The sequence below is a fragment of the Thamnophis sirtalis genome, unplaced genomic scaffold (genome assembly GCF_051295495.1).
Source record: "Thamnophis sirtalis isolate CommonGarterSnake01/CBP01778 unplaced genomic scaffold, rThaSir2_p1.2 scaffold_1, whole genome shotgun sequence".
Lineage (NCBI taxonomy): Eukaryota > Metazoa > Chordata > Lepidosauria > Squamata > Natricidae > Thamnophis > Thamnophis sirtalis.
The window spans coordinates 76,308,978-76,333,650 of record NW_028261381.1 but is presented as its reverse complement, the minus strand read 5'-3'; the positions used below and the strand labels follow the sequence as shown (position 1 = coordinate 76,333,650).

The 24,673-nt window shown below is 35.8% G+C and overlaps 1 protein-coding gene across 2 annotated transcripts in view; it reads left to right on the top strand.

Annotated features, from left to right (window-relative positions):
• MOB2 (MOB kinase activator 2) overlaps nt 1-24,673 on the top strand; it is a 120,838-nt gene that overhangs the window by 78,956 nt on the left and 17,209 nt on the right. The window contains exon 1 of one of the 2 annotated variants that reach the window (XM_014058631.2): nt 6,202-6,441. The exons of the other annotated variant lie outside the window; for it this stretch is intronic. Within the exon in view, the coding sequence (XP_013914106.2) occupies nt 6,332-6,441 (110 nt within the window). The 5' untranslated portion in view covers nt 6,202-6,331. Of the gene's footprint in view, nt 1-6,201; nt 6,442-24,673 lie in introns of those variants that run through there. 2 annotated transcript variants of the gene reach the window in all.

Below are 24,673 nucleotides of genomic sequence, written 5' to 3'. Positions count from 1 at the left end.
AAATCTTCATAATTTTTTCATACTTTCCATCAAATACCTCACTATTAAATTATTTTCTTCCATTCTTTTGTTATCCTATAGCTCCGCCTAGTGTCCAACTCCAGTCCAACTCCGCCTAGTGCCCAACTCTAGTTTCCAACATTTAAAGTCCCATTATCTTATTTTGGCTGGTAAAAAAGTAAACTATGCCACTTTCTCATGAGAAGAAATTTTCTGAAAAGTTAGTTGTGATTCCAAGTCCATTTGAGATCTTAATCCTTTGTTAAATTGTTTAAAATCCATATTCTAAGTATGCTTTTGATAATTAATCCAGAAAACAATATTTTTCAAAAGTTTTTAAAATTATATTTAAACTTTCTTTCCCTAAAGTGAAGGCAACTCACCCAGTGAGGGCAGTATAACGTCATTCTGAAGAGTATTGGAGGCTAAAGCATATGAAGAACGGTTGCAGGAACTGGGTATGTCTAGTTTAATGAAAAGAAGGACTAGGGGAGACATGATAGCAGTGTTCCAATATCTCAGGATATTGCCACAAAGAAGAGGGAGTCAAACTATTCTCCAAGGCACCTGAGGGTAGAACAAGAAGCAGTGAGTGGAAACTAATCAAGGAGAGAAGCAACTTAGAATTGAGGAGAAATTTCCTGACAGTTAGAACAATCAATCATGGAATAGCTTGCCTCCAGAAGTTGTGAATGCCCCAGCACTGGAAGTCTTTAAGAAGATGTTGGATAGCCATTTGTCTGGAACAATATAGGGTTTCCTGCCTAAGCAGGGGGTTGGAGTAGAAGACCTCCAAGGGCCCTTCCAACTCTGCTATTGTATTGTATTAATTTTTCTAAACCAATGGGGGAGGGGAGCACCAATAAAAAGTGATTAAGAATTCAGGTTCAGTCAAGTTTAATGTTCTTTAAAATGGCTGCACTAATGACTGTGAGCAAATATAGTGCCTTTCTCAAATCCCAGCTGCTTAATCCAAAAGCAAACTGCAAAAAGATAATTCCTGCAGTTTACTCACAAGAAACGGCTTTAAGGAGTCACACAGGCTATCTTAAAGATCTTTCCCTAATCCAGAGAGAATTTTGGCAGCCAAAATCCTGCCTCCTGCACTTATCTCTGTCATAGTCCTGCCCTACTGCAAAGTAGACATTTAGCTCACCGTGGCTCTCAACCAGAAGTCTGATAAAAGTACTATATTTGACTCATCTGAAATGGCTCCTGTTTTAAGGAAATTAAATAATTTTCTCTGCACTTTAAATTATAAATATGATAGATAAGTAGCTAATAGCCTTGTTATGTTGAAGTATAGTCATGACAGACTTCAGAGGGAAGTCAGTAGTTTTTTGTGGTTGAACTAAGGTATTTTTTGTATTTCATTTGTCAGAAGATGGGCAAAAATCCTCAGATTTATTTTAAAAAACAAACTTAAGTATTCTGAGCATGCCTAGATATTTTAGGACAATTTTTTTGAGGGGAAGTGGATGATAAATACAATGGAAAAATAATAAAAAAGAGGTTCTGCTGTGTACCAGAATGGAGAGTTGAGCCCTGCAATTCTAAGCGTTTCCCAATCTCCTTTTCCATAAAGCATTTTTAACTTCAGAATTTATTTGGAAAATCAATCAATCAGAATAGAGCTGGAAGAGATCTTGGAGGTCTTCTAGTCCAGCCCTCTGCTCAAGCAGGAGACCCTCCAGTGATGAACCACTTACAATTTATGAAGGTAAACTGTTCCACTGGTTAATTGTTCTCACTGTTACGAAATTTCTCTTTAATTCCAGATTGTTTCTCTCCTTGATTAGTTTCCATCCATTCCCCTCACACATATGTACTAGTTGTTTCTAGCTCTAGGGGGCAGTGCTCATCTCCATTTCAAAGCCGAAGAGCTAGCACTATCTGAAGACATCTCAGTGGTCATGTGGTTGGCATGACTAAATGCCGAAGGCGTACGGAATACTGTTATCTTCCCACCAAAGGTGGTCCCTATTTTTCTATTTGCATTTTTACATACTTTCAAACTGCTAAGTTGGCAGAAGCTGGGACAAGTACGGGGAGCTCACTCCATTACGTGGTGCTAGGGATTCGAATTACTGACCTTTCTGATCAACAAGCTCAGCATCTTAGCCACTGAACACTAAGGAATTAAGCAAAATTAGAAACCAAGAAATTAAAAGCATCTACAAAACTACTTCAGAAAATTTTCTTTCAGGAAATTCAGTTTTTACACAGAAAGCAAATCATCATTAGGAGTTAATGCATACGAGAAAAAGTTGTAAAAATTGTTCTTGTTTCATCCTTCAAATAGCTTGGTACAGCACAGATTCAACTCTCCCAGTAATTTCATGTGAAAGCCTGCAATTAATCTTTCCTTCCTTGAAAGCTCTTGCTAGACATTTAAATGAAAATATTTTTTCTAGTGGCTTTAAAATACATTCTAGTATATTTAGGTTATATTCTCAGATAATATCAGAAGCACAATTATATTGAAATAGAGTCATTCAAATAAGTTGAGGACATGGTATATAAATAGGTTACAATTTGGTGTTTTAATATAGGTTGCAATTTAGGTTACATAGCTTTTCAGCTAGAGCTGAGCAAACTGCATTTCTTAACATTATCTTGTATTTTTAACAGTAATATATTACACTTATTTCATTAGTTGCTGTTATAATAGAGAAAAGCCTCATGATATTAATATTCTTTCTTTGTATTTTTTAATGACTGCGCCAGAAAGAGGCAAACAAACAACTACTTAAGCAACAGTTGATCATAATTATGTTATAAATTCTAAAAGTATTGTGTTTTTATTAATGCTTTCTAATAAATAAAGCAATGCTTATTTTTAAGAGTTTTATTAGAGCTTTTTGTTGCGTAGAATAACAATCAGTTGTCTTTTGAGAATAGCTTATAAGCTTATTGTAAAGCTTTCCTTTTTACGTGCATTACAAGATGCATCTACATAATTGTTAGGCAGAGGATTTCCTTTTACTGAGGCAAAATGACTGTGCTGTATTTACAGTTTATCAGACTGAACATTAACAATGTGTTTGAATGTTCATGCACACTTAGTAATTGTTTTGTTAGAGTGAATAAAGAAGTATGTAAGTCAAAAGGAATGCATAATAACAAATATGGGGTTTACTGCTGTGAGGCAAATTCAGGACGTATGGTTCAAACAGTATGTAAAGAAAGTGTATAATATATATTTCAGATAAACTCTGTTAACAGACAGGGATTGGACGGTTACTTCATTCATTCATTCATTAATTTGATTTATACCCATCTTTCTTTAAATAAATATTGCCATTGGAAGTCTCATAATATGGAACTTACATTTTGGAAATGTTTTCTCATTCAAAGGGATTATTTTTTAAAAAAATCTTCAATGATTGCAAGTTTATCTACAGAATAGTTAAATTCTCAGTATTGTTTGTTTTAATGTCCATTTGCATTAGATGTGAAGAGTGTTTTGCTATTACTTGCTTAAATATAGCCAGCTTTAGCTATCCTTGTAAAGCATTTGGAAATTTCAACTGGTGCAGAGTGTGGAGACACAGGCAGTTATTAGCGTCCGTAGAATGATCTATGTTACATCACTGCTCGCTGAGCTGCTCTGGCTGCCAGTCTGCTTCCGGAGGCAATTCATTCCAGGTGTTGGTCATTATCTTTAAACCCCTGCATGACATGGGTTCAGGTTACTTAATGAACCATCTCACCCACTGGGACTGGCCCATCTCACCTGTGTTGGCAGAGGAGGCATGCTGTAGGCCCCAATAGTCAAGGAATTCTGACTGGCAGAGTCCAAGAGAAGCACCTTCTTTGCTGTGGTTCCTGCCCTTGGGAACATCTTACCTTGTGAGGTGAGATTGGCTCTCACCCTTCTTACCTTCTGCAGGAGCCTGAAGACCTGATTTCACCAGATAGCTTTGGGGAACCAATGGGAATATTTCACACTGGAAGTCACTGACGAATTAGGAGGCAACACCATCCCCATTTTAATTTATAATCATAATTTTATCTTGATTGGGATTTCTATTGTTTCAGAGATATTTATTGTTAGGACTTTAATGCTCTAGGCTGCAGTAGTTTTATTATGAGATGGACAACAAACACATTCAATAAATAAAATAAAATAAATAACAAATTGCTGTAAAAGTATTTAAATAAATTTTTTTAGGATTAAAGCTACAGTAAATGAAATTTTTATTAGCAGTATGTTCTTTGATTCTTGTGAGACCACTTGACTATAAGATTGAAAGTGGAAAATGAGAGTGTATACATTTGCTTTGCTGCAGAGGTTCCCAACCCCTGGTCTGCAGCCTGCCGCTGCACCGCTGCCCCTTGGAAAAGCACCAGGGCGAGCAAGCAAGCATTGAAAGCTGCATTTGTGCAAGCAGTGCATGTGCATACAAAACCACTACTCCATACACACTGCTGCTGCCAGTCTGCAAAGCCAGAAAGATTGGGGACCACTGTTATACTAGTATGTAATTTTATTAGACAAATTGCAGTCTAATAAATAAGACAATAATAAGACAAATTGCAGTTTTATCTCCTTTGGTTTGTTTTAACGTACATTAGAGAAAAAATATCCAATGGAAGGTGAGGTATACCTGGAAAAAATATATTTAACCTCTTTCATAAACTTGATTCTATAAACCAGGAGTGTCAAACTCAAGGGTGGCCCACGGAGTGCTTAGATCTGGCCCATGGGGCCACCCTGGAAATAGTGAGGGACCAGCCCACAGTGCCTCCGCCAGGCTCCCAAGCTCTGTTTCTGGCTGTGACGGCCTCCTTCTTCTCCAAGGAAAATGGTGCCCGGGAGGGCCACAGTTGTCCCTGATATGAGTGACATCGAACAGGCAATGCCCACTCTGGCCACACTCCGGGCCCCTGATGTCAAACACAGCCCTGATGCGTTCCTCAATGAAATTGAGTTTAACAATCCTGCTATAAATTATTACAACCTCCCCTCCAAAGAATTGGACATAATTTTATTTGTTTATTTTTATTTTATTTATCAAAATTATATAGCAGCCCATCTTGCAGATATGACTCTGGGCAGCTATATACATCTTAAAATAACCATAAAAAGTAAGAAACATGCATATAATAAGATCAGATCATTATTATTGACTATCTTTATACTATAACTAGCTAATTTTCCTATATATATTCATAGTTTTATTGAATCTTCGCTATTATTTACAACTTTTCTCCTCCTTTTGCCTGTTTCATAACTATAAGGATATGAATGAGGCTAGCTAGTGTTGGTTTGCTAATCGTATGTTTGAATTGAGAGATCTGTTGAATAGATAAATTCTCACTAAACGTAACACTGTTGGTAATTAATTAAAACCATGATGGAGCAATACTTATAAAATACCTTCCAGTGTTAAATTAGCCGTTCACTGCGAAAGCAGCTCTTTGCATTTGAGATAGAGATGTGATGCTTGATCTGTATCTTCTTTGCTGCATTACCTCAAGTTTTTATAGTCTATCACTGTTGATAGGCATTAGTGATTTAAGAAACGGTGAATAGCATGCTTGTTGACTAACACCAGTCAATTCTTAACTGAACTGTTTTAGTGCCAGATCACTTGGCAGGTAACATTTAGTGTGTGTGTGTGTGTGTGTCTGAGTGTGTGCTTATAGCAATGCAACTGTGTGTGTGTGGAGGGGGGAAGGATTGGTGAATACATTAGATACTAAGGTAAAAATCAGATTGAGCATAGTTATGAAAGACAAATTTACAAAGGCTAATTGATGTTTTGAAGAGTAAAGATTGAGACAAAAAACTGCTTATCATGAAATGTTTTCACTTGTTCGTGCAGCTCTGTTTTTTAATACAAATTAAAGCAGTCCCCTCCTCTCCTCTATCCATGCATCGTCCCTAATAAAACTGCAGTACAAACTAGATGCTTGAAAGAAGCTTGCTTATTCCCCACACTACTTCTCTTGTTTTGTTTTACAGCCGGCGCCAGCCTGAAAAAACCAATTCAGATGCTTCCTTATTGGCATTAACTTTCCAGGCTTGGCTTTTACTGAAGAATTTGTAAAAAGGAGCAGCTGTTTGCCTTTTCTAGCTGAGCGTGGTTTTTTTTTTCCTGTTTCCATTGCTGCTTTCTTATTGGCTGAAGCAAGGAAGGAGGGAGGGTTAGAGTGAAGTAAGCTGTGAACTCTGTGAATGTAGTTGGACTAGTTTTTTGAGGAGGATAGGAAAGAGAGGGTGAGCTATCGAGGTCGGTGCTAGCAGCTTCCAGTTCTCTTTCTCTCTCTTTTTCTCACCATCACACCACCCCTCTCCCCACTTCTCTTTCTGTCTCTCTTGAACATGGTTGGGGATCATTGTAACCACAGCAGTGAAAGACCTGTACTTTCTCAAACTCCCAAAACTGGAATAAGTTGCAAAATGGTTCTACAAGCAGTAGGAAAAGTATTAAGGTAAACACTGTTTATACTTTTTTCTTATATCTTATTCTGCAGTAGATGTAGTACTAATTAATTCATGGGATAATCTGCCCCTTTTTGATACTTAATGATAAAACCACCATTGATTGAATCAGATTAAGGGGGAAAGCAGATTATAAGGGCAGGATACCTCGAAGAAATAAGTTGCAAGAAAGTTTTTTTTTTAAAGATTAAGTTAGTCAATGCCTCACATTTAGGAGAAATAGCTATACCTTTAGTAAAGATGATATTAGTTTAAACAGTTTGAATTTGTCCCAAATATTTTCTGTTATTTAGTATTCAGAATCAAAAGAGGAGCTTACCTTTCAAGAATGCTGATGTTTAAATACTCCATTTACAAATGCCACTCACATGAAATGAGAGAAATAAATTGACATGTTCTTATAACAGTTGATCCTTTCTAAATGTTAAAATAAGTTATGTTGTGTGCAGTGTCTTATTCTTTAAAACTGACTTCAAGTTTCCTAAAGACTTTTATTTATGATGTTTTTATTTATAAATGTATAGCAAATCCAAAAACAGGTTTTTGGAACAGAAGGTAAATACCTAAAAAAACTAAAAGAGATGAAATGATAAAACATGCTGAAAGTATGTATTGATTCATAGAAAAGCGTAATATAACATTGAGCTGTGAGATAAGGACAGCTTTTTGATGGGAGAATGTACTTGCCCATTGTGACTGTACACAAATTCTTTTGTAGACATTAAAATGGAAAGTACTTTTCCGCTGGAATAAATCTTACTTAAATGAAATGCTAATGTGTTTTTAAACATTGGTAGTTTTTATTGTAAGACATCTTGTTTTGGTCAGGTTTGAATGGGCTGTTTTTATGTCAATTGGTGTGAATTGTTAGTTAGAATATCATCTCTGTGTGTGTCTACTTATGTGTTTGTGTGTGTTGGGGAGAGGGTATGGCTACTGTGATTGCCACGTGATGCTATGAAGATGACTCTTATATTTAGGCTTTTTGGTATAACTGGATAATTTCTTTTGAACCTGAATTTCAGAAGCAGTAGGAAGCTTCTAATTTGCTTTATTGCTATTCTGAGATTCAGTGCACAACAGTAATGTCTGTAAAGATACAGCACTGCTTTTCCTCCTCCTCCACTCTCTATTTCAACGTGTAGTCTTCTTTGATTGATACCTGAGGAGCTTACATGGCAAAACTATAGCTCCAACTTTGTAAATTTGGCTAAAATGTATACACAAGTTGCTGTGGAACAGTGCTGATACACGTGGCTTAGAAAATCAAGCATATATCATTTCTGTTTTGGAAGTTAGCATTTTTTTTAAATGCTGATTCTTTCCTGCCCTGTTTATGGTATTTATGCCATGGAAAGGACATGAATTTTTTTACTCCACGTCAGTAAATTGAAATTAACATATTTTCCTATAAATCATAATTTTTGTCATCAGCTACATTACTTTTTGTATGAAAGTGACCGACCCTGATTTGTACGCTTAGTAGCTATGACGTGGCCAATGGAAAAAATAGCAAACTTGCCAGTTATAAAAAGCACCATAAATTGTGAATATAACACTAATGACGGTGCAGAATATCTTACAGGGTGTTAAATGCAATGACTCTGTTCTGAGGTGGAGTTGTGGTTTGCCTGATAGTGTGCGCTGCCATTTTTTTTGCTGAATCAAACTAATTAAGAAAGAAGAAAAAGATGATAGCATCATACAGTCATTGTGTCCTTCTTAACTACCAGACACCTAAAGTTTGCATTTGTGTTACAGGTTCACTTAGAGAACCTTGGCCTAGAAAATACATATTCCAGTACATTATAAAAAGTGATATGTTTGACTCTTCCTTTTCTCTCTTTCCCTTCAATATTTAGGAATTTGGTATTCTGAGATGCGTAAAAAAATTGGCATAATTCAAAATGAGGCAAAATCATATCAAAACAAGAACAATAGCAAAAAGCTTCCAGCTCTAGTGTTTGCTAAGACATTTTTAAAAACATGAGGGTGTCTTGTGAAATCAGAGGGAAAATGGTAATTCAGCAACAGGTTTTCAACCCCTTGTGGACAGTCTTCTCTTCTCTGTGATCAAGAGCAACAGAATAATATCCAGGAATGAGGGAATCTTGAAGATGTGCTTACGGGATTTAATTTATAGAAGTAACTGAATTCAATTTTTTAAATCACTGAATGTGAGTGCTCTTGAGATAGAATTTGTCTATTTGTGTGTGTTTCTGTAGCCTTAAGCAATGCGTATGATTAAATCAAAGAAAAAATGTGGAGTATTTCTTTAGTTCATTGGGCTTTTCAAAGAGGCAATAGAACAGATTACAAACTGCAATTTCAAATGTGCTCAGATACGCAAGTTAGATACCAGAAAGATCAGAAAGAGACAATTCTTTGTAGATTTCACTGTACTATCAAATTCTGCTTGGAATAATTAATTAGCAGGATTGATGAGACAAATGCTCAAGAGTTCTGTTAGAGCAAATAGACAGTAATCAGAGTATTAGAAAAGGGGCACAAGGAAACAACATATAAGGGCCCCAAAGAATAAACACATGAATAGAGTCGGTTAATATTTTATAATCTGATTCCATCCGGATGTGTCATAGACAATTCACAAGATTCTCAGACATGTCTATCACCTGGAGGGAAATAGTTTTGAATATGAATGTCAATGATGGTGGATTGTCTCTGACAGTAACATTCAAAATAATTTTTTCAGTAACATTTTTAAAATGTAGATTTGTTGATTTGATAATTTCTATATTGCTTCTTTTTGGGGCTCCATTAAATTGTCATCACAGAATAGAGCTCTGAGTCTGAAAATAGGTCAGCTTAAAATCAGTTTAACACATCAAATCAGCCACACATTAATTATATAAAAGTTGGAATGAGTTGTCTTTGTTAAAGTATTTGCTAAGAGAATTAAGGAAGAGAGATCAAGAGTCTTCAGAGTTATCTTTTTTATGCAGTTAAAAACATGTGTCCATCCCAGTATTGTTTATATTTATCCACTGTTACTAGAACATTTTTTTCACCTAGATTGATTTAAAATAAAAAGTAAGAAACAGAATTACGATGGTTGCCAACAGCTCAGGGGAGGAAGCCAATCCATTTATATCTGCAATAGTTAACTAAAATAAGTTATTTTTTGAACCTGTAGTTTTATACTACTTTTTATTGAATGTTAAGTAGCTGTAAATAAAAGACAGTATAGTACTGAAACAGGTTATTTCTGTAATATTGCAGCTTCCCATTACATTATTTAGTTGCAGAGTCTGATGGGATTTTATGAAATATTAATTCTGCTGCATTGATTAAATAATTAGTACATTAAAGTAAAGCAGATGAAATATCCTTGAAATAAATTACAAGCAAGTTGTTATTTTATATTTATTTAGTTATATGTCTAGCTTTCTTCTTGATATAATAACATTTTTAATGAATATAACTTCTGCCTTCTAGAACTTTTCCCCGCAATACATAATTAGAAATAATATAAAATCATTAGCAATCCTACTGGGTAGGTATGTACAGGCCACAATCAATTTTATAATAATTTGATGTAACAATTTAATTGAAAGTAAAAGATAAAATATTTGAAATAAAACATTCTACTTATTATGAAGTAATTCACTTATTACATACTTATCCAGTTTAAAACAAGTTTATAATAAATCTTTGTTTAAGGAATACATTAGAATTTATCTCTAATGACCATCTAATGTCTCATTTAAATAGCAAGAAGCTTAAATAAAATGCTCTCTTTCCCAATATGATCTACTGATTAACTCTGCTAGAAAACTAATAATATAGAAAGTTGTTTAAACAGTATTTTTTTTTTAAAAAAAAAAAAACAGGAGACCAGTGGGCAAAATGTAATTTGGGAGTTGTCTGAACTATTTTTATCGTGTTCTGTTCTTTTCTCAAACTTTCCATTTGCCTAAAATAGTTCAGCAACCCAAACATTTGACCGAGCAAATTATTGTCTGCAGCTGGAGTTCTGCATCTTTTAATCTTTCCAAGTTGAAATTTGATTTACTTTTTATTAGAAATACATCAAGTAGTACATACCTCATTGGTAGAAAATTGGCAGGAAGGCAAAATTTATTTAAACTGATGAAAAAAGTTTAAGCAAAGTTTATGGAATAGTTGTGCATAATGGAAGGATGTATATTTGATGATTAAATTAAATATTTTGCTTCAGGAAGCTCAACTGTAAACCTATTAATGCCACAAAAAGTGTATTTGTTTTTGTTTACTCATGGCTTGCTTGTGATTCCTATTATTTCTTTTTAGACAGAAACAAAATTTGTAGACTACTAGAATGGAAGGCATGATAAACTACTGGATTATCCAATCCTTTTTTGTACAACCTAGAACTGCTTGGGGAAAAATATCCAAAATTTGATAGTTCACTGAAGATAAATTGATTTTTCATAGGGAATAAAATGATATGGTATAATAAGCCTGGTTGAATAGGCTCAGCAAGTATCGATAAAAGAGACAGCCTCTTATCTGCTTTAAGGCAAATCTTCTCTAGAGTCTTTTGGCTCCCGCCTTCATCTTTTTGGGCAGCCTTAAACCCCCTGAGGGTTTGGGAAGCTTTCTTGATAGACTTAGAGCTATGCTTTCTAGAGGCTTTAGAGGCTTGCTTTCTTTCTAGTCCCATTTTAGAGGTTCCAGCTACATCTCCCTGCTCAGATCAGCTCCAGTACTGTTGCCTGCTGTCCCCATGTTTGACTGGAGAGTTAAGAAGTTGTTGTCAGGCAGAATACAACTTCGGCTGTTTGGAGGCTTCAAAAAGGAGTGAGGTTACTGCCCGCCAGCTGGCTTTAAATGGGGCTGAATCCACCTAAAAGGTCCACTTGCTATAAGAGTACCAGCTCCACAAGCCTTTACAAGAGTGATCACCAGTTTTAAGATTGAAAACTAAAGAGCGCAAAAGCTCTCAAAATGGCCGCTGTTGTCAAATTCAATCTGAAAAAAGGTGCAAAGCCTCGATCCTGTAGCCACAGCTCACTGAGTGTCCTGACAGCCAAAACCAGCCCTGTAGCTCAAACGTGGTCAGAGTGCTAGACAATGCTAACCACTTTTTAAAAACCTCGCTGAAAGCACTTAAACAGCAGACCACTGGACTCTACAGATAATGGCAAACCTCTACTTTCAAAGCTGCAAGGAAGCCCCTCAGGGCTTGAGCCGAAGCTCTACTACTGAATGAAGAATCCCAGCGACTCTACCTAGGAGAGGGTAGAGCTGGCAGTAATCACAGATGGAAAGAATATTCACAAATGTCAATTGAACATGAATAAAAGTCCTTTTAGTAAGCAATTAGAGGAGAAGGAAGAACACGTCCTATCCACGATGACATTGAGTCAAAAGAAGGGGAGCCCTGGCAACAAGGGTGCGGTTTAAAAGTTGTGACAGACTCAGTACAATCGGTGTACAGATGATGTCAACCCAATCCTGGATGCTATCTCCATTAAGATGGAAAATAATGTTTTCTTTAAAATCTTTTTTTAAGTTCAATAATTTGAACTTTTCCCGATCTCTTGTTTCTGGAGTCTTAGAATGTAACTAGAATAAAAATGAGGGTTGTTTCCATTGCCATGGAGTATAAATCTGAATTTTGTAAGTTTTGAAAATATGCTGAAAGAGAATGAAAGTGAACAATAAATTTAAGGTTTGGCAACTTTATCAGCAGGTGGCATTTCCCTGGCTTCCCTTACTTGGGCTTAAAAAAATAAGCAGAGTCAGGCACTTGGATAGGAGCTCTTCGAGGAATATTTTAGCTACAGGGTAGAACAGTATGTTGATAAAATGTCACAGAAGAAAATGATATCAACCTTCTTCTGTACTGCTGCCAAGAAAATTACAACATGGAGCTCGGCTTGAAGGAAATTTTATCTTTACTTTTAAATTATCAAAATACTTGGAATGAAACTCCCTATATTTCTAAGAATTGTGTATGCTTGCAAGTCCTAAGGGCAAACCAGCTTTTTATATATTTTATGGTATGTCCAGAAAGATAATACATATTGATAAAGTGAAACATCATACTGTTTAATAGAATTGCTTGAATCTTAAAGAAACAGTATTGCCTTGTCAGTCGTCCTGCCAGAAAATTCAAGATTCCTTGTGCTTTGAATGCCAGTCCTATCAAGTCTATATGGCCACCTTCATGTTCAGGTGTTGTTTGATAATAGACTGCTCGTTTTATCCAGTAATGGATTAAATACTGACAGATGGTTAACTAGAATATCCATATGCTTCCGGCAGTTTTTTCATATATTGGCTTCAGTATACAAATGCCAAAGGGCCAACTTGGAAGAATCCTATTGCTATTGTCACATGGTGAATGAGACCAGATGTGGTGGGGAGATATGGAAAATGTCTGAATTTCCTCTGCTCTCATAAAACAAACCAATTTGCTTCAGTTTGGAGCTCTTTCCATCCCTATTTGGCTTTTCTGGCAAGACCAGGCAAGTTTGAGCTAAAGACAGGTCTATTACCTGTTCTTTTGCTCTAGGGAGTTTAAAACAACAATAAGACGGCTGATCTCAGCTGACATGTTGTGCCGTGTTGAAAATATTTAGCCTGCAGAAGACTGTAGAACAGAGAACATACGTTCTGAGAAGCTGAGCTGTCTTGGATGGAACAGTGGATAGTAATAGGTGAAGATGGGCATTTTTGGTCATCAGTACTGTAGCATCATCATGGAATTGGGTCTGTCGATTTTCATTGCAATTATGAACAAAAAGATAACCTTTCATACATCTTGTTTTAATATGATTGTTCCCCCTCTTTCCAGTTGCTAAGTTTTACTGTTTGCAGTTGACCGGTGTGTGTACCTTTGTTGCACCACAGCTAAAGTAAATGGTATCACCATCTTGGACCAGTCTTCAGAATGGCATTTTTAAAAATATGTACCTATTCACATATTTAAAATATTATTATTATTATCTATTATATAATTCATGACAGCCAATATGTTTTTATTTGTTTGAGGCTGACAAATCTTTGGATTTAACACATCTTGTATCATTTCGCTCAACTCATTTTTAAAGCCAATAAAATTTGCTGCCTGATTGAATCATGATGTATTTAGTATAGCTTCGATAAGCAAATGTGCAAACTTAACTGCCTTTTTTCAGCTGAATTATGCTTAAAAATAAATGCAAAATGGCAGCAATTTATTGCCATTTGATAATAGTTGTAGCTACTACTTTAGTGAAAAGGAATGTAGACAAGTTAAAAGATGAGTAAGTTTATCAATACCTAGATGATACAGCCATTTTTCCTACTTTTTCAGAAACAGAATAGTTTTCTTTTTCATTGTCATCTTTCCAAAATATGCTGTATGATATGTCCCTTTAAACATTTGCTTGATACCATAAGTTCTCATAAACAACTCATTGACTCTTGTCCACAGCTGATACAACCCTCTGACTGGCAATATATGTGTGAGTTAAAAAAAATAGAATGTGTTTCAGTGCAGAATAAAGGGGAATCCTTACAGTGCTATTGTCTTTCAATAGGGGCCAACTGTAGCCCTTCATAATGGGAAACCTGTAACATAAATATTCTATCTTTATTAATATGTACCTTTTAATCAGCATATGGGCAGCATGCTTAATGAGAAATGGCAATGGGATATCAATCTCGTGAGGTGGTATAAATTAGTTATTTTGCATTGAAATAAAAGTGAATTATTTCCCTGCTAATCCTTCCACAGTAGTATATTTTGCGTTCATGTCTTTACCATTTTGCTTCCAGAGTATCTGAAAGATAACATGTCCCGTTAATCCAGACTATTGGCAGTCTTTCCCAAGGATGATAGAAGTTGTAATCCAAAAGATGATATGCTGTTAGTTTGAATATTGAGCAAGCTTTGCCTTAGCAATAACAATAGCAATAGCAGTTAGACTTATATACCGCTTCATAGGCTTTCAGCCCTCTCTAAACAGTTTACAGAATCAGCATATCGCCCCCAACAATCTGGGTCCTCATTTTACCCACCTCGGAAGGATGGAAGGCTGAGTCAACCCTGAGCTGGTGAGATTTGAACCGCCGAACTGCAGCTAACAGTCAACTGAAGTAGCCTGCAGTGCTGTACTCTAACCACTGCGCCACCTCGGCTCTCATTTTGTATCTTCTGACATCAGAGCCCTTGTGTAAAAGTTACATTATTATGATTGGCAGCACAATCAGCCAGATATTTAGACTGGATTAGGCATTTTTATTCACTTATCAGTCCTTGTCAAGCACCTGAAATAAACAGATATTGTTTAGTAATATTAAGCTCTTGTCACAGGATGTAAACTGTTCCAAGTAAAGCTTTTGCAATTGACAGATGGTGTTTTTGTCAGTGCTGATATGATGTTCAAGAGGTGCTTCAGATGTTTTAGGATGGTACCCAAGGTACTATTGATACTGTCTTTGCTTTCTTTTGCCACAGTCGCTCTGCTTGTACAGTATTTGCAGATTTTTTTGTCTTTTGTGATTTTGTCCAGTTCTTTCTCTTCTTCAAGTTCTGTCTCCAGGTTCTGACGTGCCCACTATCCAGTTTGTTTTGGCTTTATTATTGTTGTTGTTGTTGTTGTTGTTGTTGTTGTTGTTGTTGTTAAATAAGAGGTATTAAGTGGCAGGTGCCTGTCTGTGTGAATTCTATACCTCCAGAACATTTTAGCTTCTTCATATTCTATTGCTTCCTCTATTTTGTAGTCCCACCAGTTCACATTTACAGGCAGATGGTACTGTTGCTAAGCAAGATGTATGTTAAGGAACTTTTGCCCCATTTTATGACCTTTCTAGTTGTTAACTGAATCACAGTAAGTAAATCACTTGTTAAATTAGTGACATGGCAGTTAATTGAATCAGGCTTCTCCATTGACTTTGCTTATCAGAAGGTCACAAAAGTTATCACATGATCCTGGGATACAATTGTCATAAATATAAATCAGTTGCCAAGCATCTGACTTTTCATCACATGACCATGGGAATTCTGCACTGATCAGAAGTGAAAAACAGTCAAGGTACTTTTTAAAATGCCATTGTAACTTTGAATGGTCCCTAAATGAACTGTTGCAAGTTGAGTATTACCTGTATTTACACACTGTATGTGCTACTCTTGTCTGTGTTAACAGTGGCTCAGTTAAGTGCAATTCCGTATGAGAAAGGATGGAAGGCTTGTTAAAATATGCAAGCCTTTTGCAATGCTAAATATATTTTCCTAAATTGCAATCAGTGTTTGAAAGTTTGGCATTCTTGTAGTTTACTTTTATTTTTTACGTTAGTGGGAAGGCTTAAAATATTAGAAGAGGGCTAATTTAATGCCACTGTTGTTGATCAGTGTAATTAGCAAGGTGAAAAAATATAAGACAGACTAGACGTTTTAGGTAAAAATAACATTAGGCTGCATGTAAAAAATAGCTTCCTGAAAACAGAAAAGAATGGAAAGATCCTTTACCCATGATACACTAATTTTCTACTTATAGAGACTGCTTATGTGGAAGAACTTTTCAAAATTGTATCTCTTACTTGCATTTTGAAGTATGTGACACTAGAGCTACATAAATTTAATTAAAATGATTAGATTTAAGTGTAGTGGCTGGGGGGGGGAGATTTATTTGACTAATTTAATTTAAAACATCTGTATCCTGTATTTTTACTGTGCTATTCCCCCTTTGTTTTCACAGGAAGGTTGTGTTGATCATTGTGTGTTCCCTTATACTCCCACTTGTTAGCATTTGCTTGCAATGTTCCCTGGCAGTGGCAGTGGCCTCTACATCCTGAAATTGTGGGTGTTCCCCCCCCCCCAATCTTGATTCTTTGTGACTTTTATTGAAAAGTAACCCAAGAGTCTTTAATTCAATATACTTCATTCCAGAAATAGGAATGGAATCATTCTTAAATTAGTTCAATGTCATGCCTGGTGCAAAAGAGCCTTTTTTTCATACTGAGAATGCTAGATTATGAAGTAACATTGTGGCACTTGGCCTCTTTCACAATCTTGCCAGGCTTCCCATTCAATCAGGCGCCAATGTAGCTATTGCCTTTTAAGGCAAAGTTTTGCTATGAGAATATGAAATAAAACCTTTTCCCTGGCATGGAAAGAACACTCTTCCTTCCTTCTCTTCCTAAATAAACTACCAATGAGGTTTTTTTTTTTAAGTGTTTTGTTTTTCTTTGTATTACCTTCTTTTATGAGGGCGATTTCACTGGGCCCACAATTAGCTTATGTCTAGAAAAGATACATTGGAAAAGGATTTTTGACTTTATGCAGCTCGATGAAGGAATTTGCCTTTTTTTTTCTTTTTGTGAACCTGCAGGAACATTTACTGGCTCTACCATATTGAAAATATTTTAGCTATTTTCCCTGAAGAGAAAATTCTGAATGGCACGCTCATCTCTATCACTAGGGAACTTTGGTATAAAGCTGGCCTACCGAAAAAACAATTAAGTCTTGCTTCTGGTAGCAATAGTACTGGTATTTTCTTCTACCAAAGTACCCAATAGGAAAATTTAGTGAATACATGCTTGTACATGCAGTGGAATGCTTCTGGAATTTTTAGAAAACCAGTTTTGTTTTTAAACAGCAAGACATAGATAACCAGTTTCTGTCTGGGAGACTGAAGGAAATGAAAAGCAAGTACAAGAATGACTAATATGCAAATATGGGTGGAAACCATTATTTTTTTCATTGTTGCTTGCCTAATTAGAATAATAAAGTGCCAGCAAAAATTAAAGAGCAGATGCATTTAAATTTATGGATAATGGCATTATTTTTGTCTTGAAAGGCAAACAGCATTTTCAAAGGAAACAGAGGTGCTGACAATTCTACTAAAGGGACCTTTCCCCCAACCAATGGGCTTACCAAACATTCTGCTATAGCTTTTTATTCACTACAGGTAGTTCTCAACTTACAACAGCTCATTTAGTGACCATTCAAAGTTACAGCGGCACTGAAAAAAGTGACTTCTGACTATTTTACACACTTATGACTGTTGCAGCATCCCCTTGGTCACATGATCAAAATTTGGATGTTTGGCAAGTGGTTCATATTTATGATGATAATAGTGTCCCAAGGTGAAGTGATTATCTTTTGTGACCTGACATGCAAAATCAATGGGGAAGCCAGACTCACTTAACAACTATGTTACTAACTTAACAACTGCGGTGATTCACTTAACAAAAAAGGCAAGAAATGTTGTAAAATGGGGCACAATTTACTTAACAAATTCCTCACTTTCTCACTAAATTTTTGGCTCAATTGTGTACATTACCCAGTTCAAATCCTTTTGGGCATTTCTTTTTTAAAAAGATCTGTATGCCTTCAAGTGTTTTGATACTGAAGTATTTCAACAAAAAGATCTTTAAAATGCTTACCTAGAATCATCAGTAATTTTACTCCTTTCAGAAGCATAGAACTTTTCATGCCAAAGAGATTTAGCTTTTAACTGGTATGCTGAAGACTGCACTCCAAAAATGGGGGACATCAGGTGAGTGAAAGAGGTGGGCCCAAGATAATATTAAACCTGACTGAATATTTAAATTAAATGCAATAAATGCAGAAAATATGACTATTTCCTCTCCTTTTGTTTTTTTTACTTTTTGTCACAATAAAAACTACAACTTGGCCAGAACTTGGAGAAGGGTTTAAAGTGGTGGTAGATGACCATGTGTTATTATATGGAACATTTACTTTATTACATGGAATGTTTACAACTATTAACTTAATATTTTGTCTCATATCATTACTGTAAGAAAAAATAACTTCATTTTATTGTTAATGGGAGAGATGTTTCCTGTTGTTTAATTATTCAGTCACTTCTGACTCTTCACGACCTGATGAACATCAGTTCACCAAGATTGTTTGCCAGTGATTGCTTCTTGTAAACTCGTGGACGTGATATCAGTGATAGTACCAGGAGATCATATCTTCTCTGGAGTCTTTTCTGAATTGCCTTTGACATTTTCAAATATCAGGGCCTTCTTCAATGACTCTTGTTTCCTTTATGTCCAAGATATTTTATGTTTTACCAAATGTTTTACTTTCGTTTCACTGAGTCCTTCTGGTTTGGATAGAAAGAGAAACTTTTACTCTTGCGGAGTAGGAAAACGAAAGTCTAGGCAGGTGGTGTGAAAAACAGAATGAACCGTTGATGAAGGCTTTAGGAAATTGTGCATGTACCTTAGGAATGGAATGTATTGTGTACATTATTAGAAGGGGAAGTTAGAAGGGTTTGCTGTGGAAGCAGAGAGGCTGCTGGCCTTGGAACTAGAGATAAAGGTTGAGGAACTAGAGATACAGGGTGTGCTCTATATTTTCCAACATGTATATTAATAAACTACCCAAATATGTTGCTATAGCTTTCGAACTGCGAGCTTGCTCAAGAGCTTCAAAGAAAATATTGATAGTAATGGTACAGAGCTTGGTTGTTCGCTTGAAGAAGTTTCACTACCTCATTAGGCAATCTCATGGGGCCCTGCTGGGGTAATGAAGCATCTGCAAACAAACAGCCAAGCTTAGAAAGCATCAAGGACTCCACAGTTCAACCCTGAGCTATATATATTCCCTTATATATAATGGAATATATTGATAGGTTGAAAAATTGCTGCCACTGCTTCTCACAGAAATGGTTCACCGACAAATGCACGCTCGACAAAAGCACGCCGACAAAACCGCGGGGAGAAAAGCACGAGTTCGAAATCACACCGACGAATGAGCACAGAAGCGCACTGACAAAAGAGCGCCGACAGAAGTGTGCTCTAAATCTAACCCTAAAGGTAACCCTAAGCGTAACTCTAAATCTAACCCTACCCTAACCCTAAACCTAACCCTGAACCTAAACCTAACCCTGAACCTAACCCTAACCCTGAACCTAACCCTAACCCTAACCCTAAACCTAAACGTAACCCTAATCCTTACCTTAACCATAATGGCGCTTCTGTCGGTGCTCTTTTGTCGGTGCGCTTCTGTGCTCATTCGTTGGCACGCTGTCGACATGGTTTTATCGCCACGGTTTTGTCGCTGTGCTGTTGTCGGATGCGCATTTGTCAGGTCACGTACAGAAATTAGTTTCAATATTTAATAATGTTTCATATTATTAAACATCTGCCTATCCCAGGTCCTTGAGAAGGAGTCATTCAATGGACAAAAATGAGCCAAATTCAATCTAACACATGTGTGATCAACCACAATTCTATCTTGCTTGCCCTCTCTGTTGTCTCTCTTTTACTCTCTGTTCCATATTCCTTCTTCTTTTGTCCCTCCTGGAGCCTTCCCACTTTGAGATATTCGAGCATTTTCTTGATTGATTTCCACACTACCATAGATCAAATATACTGATAGATGTGTTTTCCCCATTTTTTTTCATAGAACAATTGCTCAATAGGAAAGACAAAGCTAGTATGAATTTGCACAATTATTTGGTTGAAAAGAGCTCAGTCTGTATATGCATTGTAACCCCTCATTTAATTTAATCAACTTCAAGATCATTCCATAATCATGGACAGTGTTTTGGGGAGATTGTTTGAAGTGATAGTACTGATAAGTGGAGATAATTAACACTTTAGATCAGTTTATTACCAGTCAAATATTTAAACCATTTGCATTATTGCAAAAGAAATTTAGATTGCTTAACATTGTGAAATGACAGTGTATTACATTAAAATATTTCTTGATTTCACAAATTGGTCAAGAGGCAATAGCAGCTAAAGTCCCCTATTATTGTCTATATTGGAATTTCTGTTTCTGTATAAACACTTAAAGAGTATTGCTATAAGTCAATTTTAGTTAAAATCTCATTTTTACAAATTGATTACTAATCTTAAAGAATATGAAGTATATTTCTTTTGATGTTACTTCTAGTTAAACAAGGATTTTTTTTCATCATTTTATTCTCAGAGAATATATGAGAAAGATTGGCACTCTACTTCACTGTGCCAAAAATTTGAAATGGGTGAAGGGACACCTACTCATATGATATTACTTTGTCCCATTATTGCCACATTTTGCTTTAATATTCATAATTGCTGAAAAAATCAGTAAATCAATACCCTTGAATTAAACAGTATATTAACAATTTGGATTGTATCAAGTGTTATGGCTTTGACAAGGATGGAGAATATAATAATCTGCAGTGTTAACAAAGACAGTTTAACAAATTTGGATTGTCAGTAGATTTCTGTATTAATTGACTTTTGATTAATATAATGGACCAAGGAATAGTTTTATTATATGTGGTCAAGGTTTAAAAATATGTATAAACTAGGAACAATTTTTTTTCATATAATGTATCTTCCTTCCTTTGTTTCATCCATCCATCCATCCATCCATCCATCCATCCATCCATCCATCATAAAACAGTAAAAAGACTTGATGGAAACAAGGTGAAAGGAAGTGATAGAACTATTAAGTATCAGTCAGGATACTTCAACAGCCAATTTTTTTTAAAAAAAAACACTGTTAGTAGGTCAAATATATCATTGAAGAAGGCAGAATTGTCAGAGGTGCAGTTAGGATTGGGATTTCAAGATACTATCTCATTTTCTGCCAAAATGGCAAGGAATAATCCTTTTGTTTCTTAGCGGTTTACCACTGAAATCCACAGTATGATTTCTGAAACCATATAAAAAGAGTTTACCTGTAGCCTGAGGACTGCAAGTTTCCTGTCCTCTTTGATGAATATACCTTAAAAACAATCAAACATGAAACCTAAGCTGTAATTGTGATGTGATTAGGTATATATCTGAGGTAATTAGAAAGCATTATGAATATGATAAGATGTATGTTAATTATCTTACTACTAACATTTCTCCAGATGTATTCTAAGCTGACATTTTCACAATACTTCATGTGTGTTTGTAATAAATTAAACAGGGTGATTTATAAAGCTCTGGTGTATATCATTAAACCATAACATGCCTGTTGAAAGTGGCATGTCACAATGTTTTGGGTGATATCCCAGTATTCATCCACACCTGACAATAGCTATTCTGAAAAGCATCCCCCCCCCCATTCTCATGTGATGTTTGGAGACTGCAGTGGCCGTGTTCAAATCGGGTATGCTCTTGCACGGCCTCTGGAACCTCTGGAAATTGTTTGAGAACATGGCATACTTTTGCATGGTGTTTGGAAGCTACAGAAGCCATGGAAGAGCATTCACTGGAGCTGCTTTAAGAATTATGGTCTTGTGAGATTAGGAGCTGCCTTAGGTTGGCGGCATGGCCTGTCAACAGACAGAGAACACTGCCTGAAGACAAGTGGTACAAGGCAGATCGTGGGGAACATACTCATGAGCAAGCTGTCTTTTTTTTAAGTAAATGCTAATAGAAATAATTGTTTCTCTTTTGTTGGGTGGAGTAGGAGCTATATCACACAAGCAGAGTCAAGTGAGGCATTTTCCAAATCTGTAACTAAGCCATCATTGTCACCTTGTCATCCAAGACTTCAGTAAGTCTAGTCTTAATAATTATAAAAACTACATTCTCAGCCAGTTTTTTACCCATAAAATGCCATACCATGCCATTCCACATCACATCACAAGGTTTTTACTTTTATTTTGTGTAACAGTTAATTAAACAAGAAAACCATCTGAAAATCCCCAAATCATGTTTTGAAATTTGCTAGAATCAATCAAAAAGACACAATATGTTCTTGTGACAGCAATAGTGCTCATTATTAAGCTTTCATTTCTTTCTGTGGTTGACAAATTGACAAACAACGTTTCGTGTCAACTATCTTTTCTTCAGAAAGTTTATGTAGGAAACAAAGTTTAGTTCTGTGTATGATTCTCTCTTGAAGCTAATCATTTGAAGTTCTGAGAAAAATTACTTTTGTGCCTATTTTCCTACGTGATTTAATGTTTATTTCCTAAATATTTTGACACACCCCCCCCAAGCACAAAATCCACAAATGAAGTTTCATCAGAATGTTATGCCTCAATGCATCATATGTAATATTTTGTGCTGTGGAGCTTGTTGTCGTGTAGAAACCAGCCAAAAGTGACTGTGGTAGTATATGAACATTATGCTAAGTTATTGTTATAATAGTTTATTGAATACATCACAGTAAGAAAAACTATGTAATAAAAATCAGTGGTTGGGTTCATATGACTTGTTAAGCAAAACCAGCCAAATTACATTATGATTTAATTATTATGTGAGTATAAGTATATTGAATTATGTAACTAGGGAGCATTGTTACATGTCACCTAGAATTTCTAGCATCTTGTGTTATGTGCTGTAGCTTACAAAATTTGTTAGATTTTCACCAATGGTTTGATGGTAGAATATATTAGGAGAGCTCTCTTCCACTTGGTGCTCATAAGATGTTTTAAAACCTGCTATATTTTTCCATTAGTCACACAGACTAGCATTTATGGTGGAAAACTTGGAGGACGTCAGATTGGGAAAGGTTTTATTATGATTTTACAGAATTACTAGTAACTTTCCTGATCATTATCTGAAGTGTGTGCTTATATTTGTATACACACACCCTTTAATGTAGTCTTGATTTCTGGTAATTACATGGACAACTGTGCATTTACCTTGGTAGTGATTTTTGGGGAATAGTTTTGTCATTACATTTTTCCTAGGGCTTAAAGAGAATGACTGGTCCAAAGTCACCTAGCTGGCTTTGGGTATAAGGACTCACAGATTCCCAGTTTCTAGCCTGATACCTTTTCCTACTACACCAAACTGGCTGTTGAAGTACATAAATAAATAAGTATATTTTTTGTTACTTATCCTTGAATTTGTCTCGAATTTAGAGGTACTGGGGGAAAAATATTACAATAGGTTTATTTGCTTTCATGTTCTCCCAAATTGTACAACTCTGTCTATTTACCCTAGGATTGAACTCAGAATTTCTTTTGCTAATTGAGACATTTACTAAGTGAGTTTTGCCCCATTTTATTATCTTTCTTGCCGCAGTTGTTAAGTGAATCTGGCTTCCACATTGACTTTGCTTGTCAGAAGATCACAAAAGGTGAATTACATGATCCTGGGACAGTGCAACTGTCATAAATATGAATCATTTGACAAGTACCTGAATTTTGATTACATGACCATAGGGATGATGCAATGTTCATAAGAGTGAAAAATGGTCAAAAGTTACTTTTTTCAGTGCTGTTATAACTTCAAAGGGGTCACTTAAATGAACTGTTGTAAGTCAACAACTAACTGTAGTTTATTCTGGAACAGCCAATATTTCTCATAAGGCTAAATTTTAAAAAAAAAATGTAATTTGGAAAATGATTGGATGGGAAGTCATGGAATTATAATTTGTTATTCTCAGTTGTGTTTCCAGGAAAATAACAAGCATATTTGGTACTTGGACTGCAGTTTGATATTTATACGAATTCCAAAGGGTGATTAGATTGCCAAATTCAAAGTTAAAAGATAAGATAGTTTGGAATTATGGAATGAATTATTCATCTTTTATATACATTTCAAATAAAGAACAACACCCCTGAAAGTAAAGGTCATCTGGCAAACTTAAATAGTAAATAAGACTAGATAGTCAATTGGAACAAAGACTATAACCATCTAGTTTAATAGAATTGTGATTTATGTAACTAGGTACCATATTTTTTGGAGTATAAGATGCACTGGAGTATAAGAAGCACCAAGGTTTTGAAGAGGCAATTTTTAAAAAAGTTTTTGCACTCTGCAGACCTCCCCAAAATGGCCCAATTTTTTTTCAGAAAAGGGCATGAATAGCCTTTAGAAGGCTTGTAGAGTGCTCCTGGGGGGGTGGAAATGAGCAAAAAATGGTCCATTTTTTCTCAATAAAAGGGCACGCATAGCTTTTAGGAGGCTTATAGAGTGCTCCGGGGGGGGGGGGCAAAATTGAGCAAAAACTGGCCCGTTTTTCACTCATTTCTGCCCTCCCCATCCCCCAGGAGGACTCTGCAAGACTTCTATAGGCTATGCATGGCCATTTTGGTGAAGGGGGCGGGGTTTTTGGAAGCAAAAAAATGCTATATTCAGTGTATAAGACGCACCCAGATTTTCAGCCTCTTTTTTTGAGGGAAAAGGGTGTATCCTATACTCCGAAAAATACGGTATATGAGTCTCCTGTTAATCTCCTCTGATTAGTACATGCCCCTAGCTCTTGATGAATAATAGCTACTGTAGTTATCTTTACAGTACATGCCCCTAGCTCTTGATGAATAATAGCTACTGTAGTTTTATTTAAACATTGTTTATAATTTTTATTTTGAT